This window comes from Argiope bruennichi, chromosome 6 (assembly GCF_947563725.1).
Source record: "Argiope bruennichi chromosome 6, qqArgBrue1.1, whole genome shotgun sequence".
Taxonomy (NCBI): Eukaryota; Metazoa; Arthropoda; class Arachnida; order Araneae; family Araneidae; genus Argiope; species Argiope bruennichi.
The window spans coordinates 38,288,785-38,299,863 of NC_079156.1; the positions used below are offsets into that span (position 1 = coordinate 38,288,785).

Below are 11,079 nucleotides of genomic sequence, written 5' to 3' on the forward strand. Positions count from 1 at the left end.
TCCTGTGCTTTTAATAAACTGATAAAATACATTTAACTGATTATAATTTTTAAATTAATAAACTGTTAAAATATATTTAACTGATTATAATTTACTGAGTTAATAAACATAAAACAAATTTAACTGATTATAAATTATTGATTTAATAAACTAATACTTCTATGCTTTTTAATTATAAAGATTTGATAAACTGATAAAATACATTTAATCATTCAGAGCATGATGTTAAATCAATTCATTGAACCAGAGTATTTCCAAAACTATTCCCAAAATCTACATAAAAGTGTTCTTCAAGATAACTCAACTAGAGATTTTGCAAACTAAATATTAAAAAAGACAAGTTTATCAAAAATTCCTCATAGAATAAATACATTACATTAACAATAAAAATAATTAGTATTTATTTTTTAGCAAGAAAAACAATAGCATTTAGAACAAATTTCGTAAAAGCAATTTCTGATTTAAATAATTTTACTCATTTCCCCAAACTTTTCTCATAGAGTACGTTAATTGCATGCCAGTGGCAAACAGACTCTTTTAGAGTGCAGTCTTTGGTGATTAAACAGTAGGATTCGGTTAATGTGAATATATTAATGCACTGAATCAGTTATTTTGGTCACCTTTTTGCCAACTGACTGAAATCACAATTTGATACAAAACTTGTTTGTATATTTAATATTATTAAACAAATATATTTATATAATAGTATTAAATATACATTTAATATTATTATATTTAATTTTTGTGTTTTTAATTCATTGTGTTACTGAATTATTGCATTTACATGTTTGTGGAAATACAAATTATTGGACGATCAACTCCTTGACATATTTGGTTCCAATATTTATTCATAAATATCTACACTTTAGATGTTAAATCTGTGCCCTAAATTTATCAAGATCTGAAATGTAGAAATTCGTCAAAATCTTGAGTTCAAATTATTTAATGATAACAATACTTTTTTTCATATATATATTTCCTATATAGGAACATAAAAAAACCATAAGTATTTTAGATAGGAGTAAAAAGTGATGTTCACAAGGATAATTATGGGATGAGTTAAATATTTATATGCTGTATTTTTATTTAAGGACAATTACATTATACTAAATCAACTGTATTCTATTTTCATTTATGCTTTTTCTAAAAATTTAATCTATTTTCAAATACAGATTTTAATTAGCATACACCACCCATTAACTAGATTTTTAAATTTACTTTAATTTTTAAGAAAATAGAAGGAAATTAATTCTTTATAATTTTTTTAGCCTTTTTTATAGTTATATTAATCTATAACTGTAAAAAAAATTGAACTATTTCCCACTAATTTTTATTTAAAAAAGTAACTTTTTTTATTATTTTAATCCTTTAATGTAATTTAAATTAATTTTACTTACAATTAATTTGGAAAAAAAAAAAGGATTAAACAAGCTTAACTTCAAAAAAAGAAAAAACAACCTTTCATAGATATTTCAGATGTATGAAAATGATTCCAATAAACTTTCAACATTTCTTTACAGCACATATTTACAAATATTCAGGCACTCAGTATAAAGCAAAGAATGAATAGCTAATCTAAATTTCCAACACATCTTCTAATTTTCTAAGGCACTATTAAAACTAGTATGAAAATTAGTGCAAAAAAATAAAAATTTCAAACATTCTTTATATAAAAATTCTAAACTTTCTGCATATATTACAAATTTATATTCAATGGAAATTGTGTTTCAAATGTAATCAAACTACGATAATAAATAATGTATTATATTAAATCAAATTTGTGATAAGAATTTAAATAATAACAAAAAAATGATAAGACACATCATTTAATTCCTACAAAGTTAAAAATAACAATCTCATATGATTATTATTTTATATTATGATTCTGTAATAAGATAAGAATCAAAGTTCTTCTTTCTAGATATATTCAAAAACCAAGTTTCTAAGCATTTTCTTATATCAAGTTTATTACATTATACAACTTCAGAACATATTCTTTAGATTCTCCAACATTATTCTGAGTTTGTTTATTGCTTTTCATTTATTAATAAGATAGATCATTCATTGAATATTAAAATTATAATATCCCAAATTACAAATAAAAAATGTTTTAAACTGCAATTTTTAAATGTATTTGATATTTATATAAATTCTTAAAATTAATCCTTAAAAAGTTCCCCTAAAATTTTGAAATTATTTAATTTTTCTTAAGGATAGTTGCTTCAGCAAAAATCATATTCTTTAAAATGATTTAAGAAGCATTTTACATAAATTAAAATTTGTAGAAAATATTTCTATTAGCAAAATAATTCCAATGAAATATTACAAAAGAATTTCAATATAATTTATTATTGAAAATAGGACAAGAATCTAAATAGCAAATTAATTTAGAAAGCAACAAAAAAGAAAAAAATCATAATACAGAAATTTTGCAATTGTATTAATTTCTTATATAAATTTCTTTCTTCATGTATATTCTTAAAAAAACATGAGTAAAATATTCAGTTTTAAAGATTCATCTACATATGAAACAGTATTTTATCTAATTTGAAACATAGTACTATCAGAATAAAATAATTATTGCTTAGAGATTAATTCATTCAATAATTGAAAAAAAAAATCATCACAAATATACTAAGAACTATTTTTCTACTAATTAACAATGCTCTCATAAAAAATATAGATAAGCATATTGCACATTAATTTATTTTAAGAATCATAAATGAAATCTACATAGAGAAAAGTAGCTGCAATGTATTCAGACAAAATCTTGTATTGAGAATTTTTAAGCTATAAAAAGAGAGAGGAGCAAAAATCTTTAAATTAATATTTGAAGCACACTCCATTAACATGAAATTCCCAGTGGTGATAGTATGATATCTTGAAAACATTGTATGATATTCAGAATATCAAACAATGTTGTAAAAATATCATATAATATCTAGTGCTAATAGAATATATGAAACAAGTTTTAATTTCTACAGTCAACCATTTTATTCAGTTGTTTGAAAGATAGAATGCACTTTATTTAATTGATACACTTTTAAGCACATTACAAAACGTAACGAAAAGTTTCCAACAGTTACTTCACAGTCATTATTACAGTAATGTAAAGAATATAAAAAAGAACAATGTGGAATGTATCAGTCATCACTAATATATTGATGGCAGTGGAAAGATGTAACATAATTGCTCGACAAACAGATCTAAAAAAGTGAATTTTATCTTTTACTTAATGTGAATTGCTTTGAAGCGTTTTATTGTTTCATCTGGAATAGTATTTTGAAGCACTTCAGGTTTTTCAAGGCACATTTTTTGTAGTCTACTAACAATAACTTTCAAAGATGCAACTTTTTCTTGAAATCCCCTAGGCTTTGAAATGCGATTATGATATGCTTTAGAACACTGATACACTTCTTCATAAATGGTAGTAATTTCTCTCTGTTTGAACGATGTATTTTGAGAATTACTCTTTTCAGAAGAGCCTAATTTGGAAGTGGTATTATTCGATTCACTGGGAACTGGCATCGGGTGATTGTATTGAAGATATCTCTGCCTGTTGGCCTGACTTTTAATTAACACAGGCTTTCTTCTTTTGCGAATCTAAAAGAAAGTAAAAAGTTATGATTTTTTCTTCTTTTTTTTATTCAATACATAAGATAAGTACCATTTGAGAATGCTTGGTACAATTATGTTTCTTTTATTTATTTTTTTTAAATATCCACTTTTAATATTTTCCACACTGAAGACTACTTGCCAGAAATAGTATTGTAATAAGAGAATTACAGGCAACAATTATACTAATGGTTTTTCTCTTCCTTTTTATTGTCTCTTTCAACTTTCATCACTTTTAAAAAATCACAGTTAGTAATTTTCTTAACAATTAAAGTATTTTATACCCATCAATGAAATAGAAAATCTCTCAATTAATACTTAATAGATGAATGCTGTTGTTATTTTTTATTTCTATTTAGTCATGTTAATTCAAAAAAGAATACAAGATCTTATGTTATTTGATGTCATACATAATAAAATACACACATATATATAAACATAATATAATAAATGCAAAAGTTTATTATCAGATTTTTTAGTATATGTTATTTTTACAACTGCATTCTTCCAGAGCAGTAATCTAGTATAACTTTTTTCCATCATACTTTTTGGTAAGTTAGAAATAAATTGAACTTTTAATTAAAAAATAATTTCTTGCTTTGAAAAGGAAAATATTATTAAATAACTTTAATAGAGGGTTTTCTTGTTTTTTCATTGCAAATTTCCCATAAAACAAAGCTAAGTACATATATATGTAAATATATTTTAGCAGTTCGATGGCTGAATAGAAGAAACATCTGAAATGTTAACGTTGATTTACATCATCATGGAAGACATATTATAAACAAGGAAGAAGCAATGAGATACATCAGTCATGACACAAGAGCAGAAAAGCAAAAAAGACCGAAACTTTTCCCTTTGGTGGTTTTTACAATGAGATTTTGATAGGGATTTCCTTTGACACATGTAGTCTTAGAAAAGGGAAATTTCGTAGCTTTAAAAGAATATGGTAAACATTAAAGACTTTTATCTCTTTGCTTGGAGCACGAGAACCTGCTAAATTAGCAGTTTTCTAGAGAGTGTGTTAAAAGTAATTAAATAAAAACTGACATTGGATCAGAAAATAAGAGAAAAATGTAGAATAAAGTTAATATGGGTTAAATTAAGATAAAAATTAGGAAATATTAATCAATATTTAAATTAAGAGATATCATTATATAAATGTCTCTGTACAGTCCTCGCTTAATTCCAAGCATGAAAATAAAGACAGAATAATTTAACACCTGAATTTTTGAAATATTCATCAAAGATTCATAAAATATTTTATAATCAATAACACTTTCCAAAGCTAAAAGGCTACAAATTGACTTAAAATGATTTTTCCTAAATGAATCTACTTTTCTTCTTAATATATAAAGTCAAAAGAAAAATAAAAAATATATAAACTTGCATACCAAAATATTGTTTTTTATTTCTTAAAATTACATCAGCATATTATATTAAGCTTATCCAAAATATCATTTTTACATACTTTGTAACTAAATTGAAAATGATTGCGTGAAATTAAATTGCTCTAATCCAACACACTACTGCAAAAAAAATAAGAATCAATACCTTTTATTTTCAAAAAAATTAATATCTTCCATTATTTTTAAATCTTTCAAAGTAGTTAACAAATAAAGAAACACCCAAAGATATCAAATACAAATAAATAATTAAAAAAAAATTAAATTTTTTTTTAAAGAATTACCCTTTTTTTACCACATATATATAGGAACAATTGTAACCTTTTTTTGATTCTCATATATTCAAATGGAAAATTTTAGCAGAATCAACAAGATACTGTACAACAAATAATTTATAATTACATTTATTAATTACAAATATACTTATTAAAAAGGATTTACACACATAGAAACCATTACATCAACAAATAAATTTACTTTTAATCTTCCTCTCCTTAGTAAATTTATAAACACATATTTTTGCAAATATTTCTTAGTTATTCAACAATTTCAAAAATAAATATTATGAGATAATAAATAATTAAGATAAGACTAAGATTTATGATTAAAAAAAAGAGCATTTTAACATCATATGACACAAATTTGAAACAAAAAAAGCTGAACTTCTTAAATAATGAATCATATCCAACAGAAACAATGAGAAGTAAAAATAAATAAAATGATTAATTGAAAAATAAAACAATTTTTTACAAAAAGTACTTGCAATATTAATAATACTGTAGAGTTATTATATAAAAGAAAATTAAATGTTCTGAAGAATGATAAGATTCAATTTCGAAAATGCTGAAATCTCAACAAATTCATCACATATGGAGTATGTATGTTTTTTCAGTGTTTCTGCTTCTTAAATAGTAAAAAATATTAATTTCTGCCAAGTGAATTCAAAGAAGATTATTCCAGCAATATTTCTTAGTTATATACCATTAGCAAAGTTTCTAGGATGTCACTTTTATAGTAAATAAAGCCCTGCATGTTCACTTTGATAAAAAAAAAAATTCTCTTGTATTATAATTTAAACAATGAAGCATTCTCATTTAAAATTATAAAATTCTATCATAAAGGGAAATCATTTTGCCAGTTACTAAATAATAAATTATATACTCAAATAATTGATTACATAAAATAACTGGATGTCAGGGTTCTTTTTCACTGCGAAAAGAAGAAACTTCATAGAGAGAATAGCATATGTATTTAATTATTAGCTAAAATAAAATAAACTTAGCAACAGAATTTATAATTAGCAGCAGTATTTTTAAACAAAATTTTTTACATTAGTTATGGAAAGTTTTTAATACATATTTATTTTTTAAGAATTTAAGCTATTTAGTTTTTATGGAGGGAAATATGGTCAGGAAGTTAACAACTGATCAAGGAAATTCTAATATCCAAGATAATTTAAACAAATAACTGAATTATAAAATTCAAATGTAAAAAAAAAATCAATCATTTTCTTTAATGACACAAAAAAAAAAACATGCCAAATAATTTTTTGAATACAATTCAACAGAACTATAATTTAAAACCATCACATAAGATTTTAAACTTATTTTAATACAAAATGATGAAAAAAATAGTCAAAATAACTAATAGTTCAAGTACATTTCCCCCAAAATAGTTTAAGTGTATTTTATTACAAAATACCAGGTACAAAACCAATTATAAAAGAAAATTAAAAATATGTATTGAAATATTTGATTATGATTCGGAAGTGACGACTTAATTAAAAGATAAGTAAAATAATTTATATATAGAATAATATAATAATAGTATATAGTTTATAAGTTGAATTAATTTTGATACTCTTCAATAATATATACATTAATATTATGTAACATAAGCATATAAAAATATTCAAAAATATATTTAAAAATTGAAGTAACTTACTCGTTGAGCATATGGTTTATGGCGCATTAAGCTAGCAATGTGACAATAAGTATGTTGACGCCATTTAGCAGAGATTTGTGGCGATTTGATATTATCAGGAATGTCGACAGTTGAAGATGAACTTGAATCTGATTCCTCAGACTGCATATTAAAATGCAAAGATTTCCGAGAAGAGTAAAAATTATACTAAATCAGACTGTTTAGTTACCATAAGATGGATGTAAACAAAACTAACGATCTTGCGAGACATCAAACGGCAAAAGTCCGATTTTATTGAGAAATTCTGCACTGAAATTCAATAGCATTTCTTACAAGGTCAAATTAGTAGCTTCTGATATTAATTAGATTATCATTAATTCACATCACAAACGAGTATTTACAATAACAAACTGCTTTACAATGATTGAAAGGTAAACATGAAGTGTTGAGTTGTCTTTAAAATGGGTCTGTGCTGTGATACTTTGGAAAACATTTTTGGTGTTGCACTAAACAAATGTTGAAGTGGTCTTTGTTTCCCTATTTTTATGAGTCATAACGTATAGACAGAAAATAAGTACATTTATTTTATTTTAGAAATTTAATTTTGCTCTTTGCAAGTCTGAAAGAGAAAAATATCTGTCCTGCAGAGAAGTATATTTACAACCGTGCTGCCATCTCTATGAAAGCAGAAGTACTAATTTTTTATTTTTTCCGAATATACAGGAGCACAAAAATTTTTAACGATAATTCAGCTTTTATTAATTAGCTGTTCCATATTATAAAAAACTGTTTATTATTGAAGTAAATTATTTGATCCTATTAAAAATTGAATTTAAGGTATCCACAAGAAATAGTTTTTAGTATTTGCTCTAAAAGACGAATTAATTTAAAAATCTGATTCCTCCTTGCATTGAGAAATATATTTTCCTATGCAGTTTTATTCCCTAATAAATTTGAAAGCACCTTCTCTTGCATACATTTTATGAAATTACTTTGAGTAATATCTGACAAATAAAACTTTATTAGTAACAAAGAATTAAAGAATGATAATAGCGAAGAGTTTGAAAAATGAGATGAAAACTAACTAAGTATTTTCGCAATGTTAGTTTATTTTTTTGATTTTGAATTTTTTTTAAGCTGGAGATCGATTATTTTTTTAAAATCATAGATTTTATCATTAATTTTACAGTTTATGTTGAAAATTTGACTAACTTTTTGACTTAAAATGTATCGAATAATTCAATTCATTGTGAAATGAACAGAATAAAATTATTTCAAATGAAAACTTACTTTAATTTTTAAATTTACATTTAAACTCAGATAAATAGCATTTAAAATTTAAAGAAATTTAGTAAAGCATTAATTTGTCTTTCTAAACAGCTTTTTAATTGTATATCACTTTTCTGTATTTTCATATAATAATAAAAATGAATTTCTTATCTATCTGTAATATTGAAGCAACTGTAGATGAGCGATTTCATTTTGCAATAATATTGTATGGTTCAACATCCACAATATTTAATTATATAATCTTCCTAGAATTTTGAGAATTAGAAACTTATATAATATCATTATAAAATTTTATTTCATCGGCGATTTTTCTTTATACAAATTTTCTAAAGCTTTTAATAAATATTTTTATTTGTTTGATATTTTCAATGAGTCGTTTGAGGCTTTTAAAATTGTCTATAATTTGTAAACTAATAATTATCATCTTTGTGATTATATCATATATTTATCTAATTTTAAACATGATTTGATATATATATATATGGATAATAATATAAGTGTATATTAATTATAAATAATGAATACATTACATTGATCTCTAAAGTGTAAATATTTTGTGGTGCCCTTGTTTCATAATTCACAGATTTTTAAAATTTTTTTTTTTTTTTTTTTTTTGATTGTACGAATTAGAACTTTTTTATATGACAGAACAGTGCATATTTTCAAATAGATAAATAAATCTTTTAAAGAATAGTGATGCACATTTCAGAACGATTTTTAAAAACATTCATCAAAAAGTAAATTAATCAAATTTTGCCTATTTTCGCGCATAATTGCAGAGCATATAAATATTTATCCTTGTTGTGATGCAATTCCAACTAATTTCGTTCGTTAGCAAAAGATTTTTTTCGATATTTTCACGGAATCATATTCGAATTTTTGAATGCTCCACAATATCGTGAAGAAACGTCTTAATAATGTGATGCCTTGTGCTCATGAAATAAGTTAATCAAATCATTTAATAATTGACTTTACTAGGTAAGGAAAGAAAATTTAAAAACCATACAACCGTAGCAAGAGGAAAATGGCCTCAATATTAAGAATCAACACTTTTGTACGTATTTGTGCCAAAGACACAATTGAATTTTTGTAAATGTTCTTTACGCCAAGATTAAGGATTTGTGTCTGTTTGGACAAGATGCATCTATTAGCACAAGAGGTTGTACGTCATATTTAAGTTGCTATCCCATATTTTAAATGCTGGCCAATATTGTAAAATCGTAATAATGTTATTTTGAATTTTGTGCTAATAATTATAAAATAAAAATAATATAATTTAAGATATTTAATGATGTCCCCACGGTATTTTCCAATATACAAAATGCATATTGAACAAACGTATGATTGTATCCTAATGATATTGTTGGGAATTTCGAAGTATTTTTTACAACAGATTCTAAAACCTTTCGTGCTTTTGCACATGTGTTAGGATGGGTTTAATTTGTGGTGGTAACATCATAAGCCATATAACAACTTCCGGAGAAGAGTGTACACTTTTGTCTAGTGACTTTGTTACTCGGCTATGAACCCTAACGTTGCGAGTTCGAATCTCAAACTTGCACATTTTTGATCCGGACGTGATGAAGATGAAAGGAGAGGATGATTTTAACAATAAAACAAAACATTTAACAACACAATAAACTGGAATTACTCGTAGACTGAATTAAAATAACAAGGTCAGAAACGACACGATATTCACATACACGTGAGGGGGTCAAATCAAGGTCAAAGAATGACGGAGAATTCCGGAAATGCGCTCATCCTTCCTCGTCTCTCCCCTTAATGAGATAGAATTGTCGAAAACTGGTTGTCTCAGAATACTGAAACGAACAGTAGGTCTCTCTAGCTGCATCAGCACAAGATATTGTTATGATATCTTCATGAATATTCTGAATTGCGTATGATATCATGAGGATATTGTTAATAACTTTTTACTTGTGAATATGATAACTGGAAAATCATGTGGTGGATTGAAATGAGCGAGGATAGAACCTGGGACCTTGTGGTTCGCAGCAGAGTAAAATGACCACAATACAAAAGCAATTGCTCGTGTAGCGTAGCTGTTAACTGGCTTATAAGCTTTCCCCACAATCACATGGTCCCTTATATGACATATGTATATTTTCCTCATTCCAAATATTCTAGGTTTTTATCTGTTTGGGACTGATTTGTTAAAAATCAAACATCCAAAAAAAGGCCTATTCATTTTTTGTTTCAATATTCTTTGAAAAATAAAATTGGCATAGTTTATCAGTAGGCGAGAAAATGCAGAAGAACACATTCCTGTTGCTTTCGATTATTACTCAGACATTTAAGATTTTAAGGGCGTAATGATGATGTGAGGATCAACTCTTTTTGAAGTATTCATGTAAAATATAAACAACATATATAAGTTATTAATATAAGCACGGTTGGCGCAATCAGGGACATGAAGTTATGACTAAGAGATTTAATTGAATATAGCCAAAATCTCTAGTTAATAAACTAGTCATTCAAAGTGGCTAGTTGAAAATAAATTGCTTTGTTATAATTTTTATCCACGCATTTACATATATATTTGAAGATATAAAATGTCCTTTTGAAAGAAAATGCCAGCAACCTGCATATTTTTGTCACTCAAACTGATCACAAATAAGTTTTAAATAGAGTTAAAGAAGTACTGGATCATTTTGAGGACATATTACTACTTTCTTTTTACTTTTTCGTATATGTAGAATAGAAAAGAAAAAAAAAAAAAAAAAAAAAAATGGGCTGGGATAGCATGGTCGGTAGGGTGTTGGATTCGCATCCTTGGAGTTGCGAGTTCGAACCCCGCCGCCCGAAGACTCCCTGAGTGTGTGGTGGC

The 11,079-nt window shown here is 25.2% G+C and overlaps 1 protein-coding gene across 1 annotated transcript; it reads right to left on the reverse strand.

Annotated features, from left to right (window-relative positions):
* Window positions 1-2,544: 2,544 nt before the first annotated feature.
* Window positions 2,545-7,369, reverse strand: LOC129972372 (uncharacterized). The gene is made up of 2 exons (XM_056086493.1): window positions 6,966-7,369; window positions 2,545-3,603 (listed from the first exon to the last, which is right to left on the reverse strand). The coding sequence occupies exons 1-2, from the start codon at window positions 7,110-7,112 to the stop codon at window positions 3,229-3,231; spliced, it is 522 nt and encodes a 173-aa protein (XP_055942468.1). The 5' UTR covers window positions 7,113-7,369; the 3' UTR covers window positions 2,545-3,228.
* Between the last annotated feature and the right edge of the window lie 3,710 nt (window positions 7,370-11,079).

Excerpts from the sequence above, each read along its gene's own strand:
- LOC129972372 (XM_056086493.1), bottom strand. The coding sequence starts at position 7,112 with ATGCAGTCTGAGGAATCAGATTCAAGTTCATCTTCAACTGTCGACATT. Across the intron at positions 3,604-6,965 it reads ATAAACCATATGCTCAACGA|ATTCGCAAAAGAAGAAAGCC; the intron begins GTAAGTTACTTC and ends ACTTTCTTTTAG.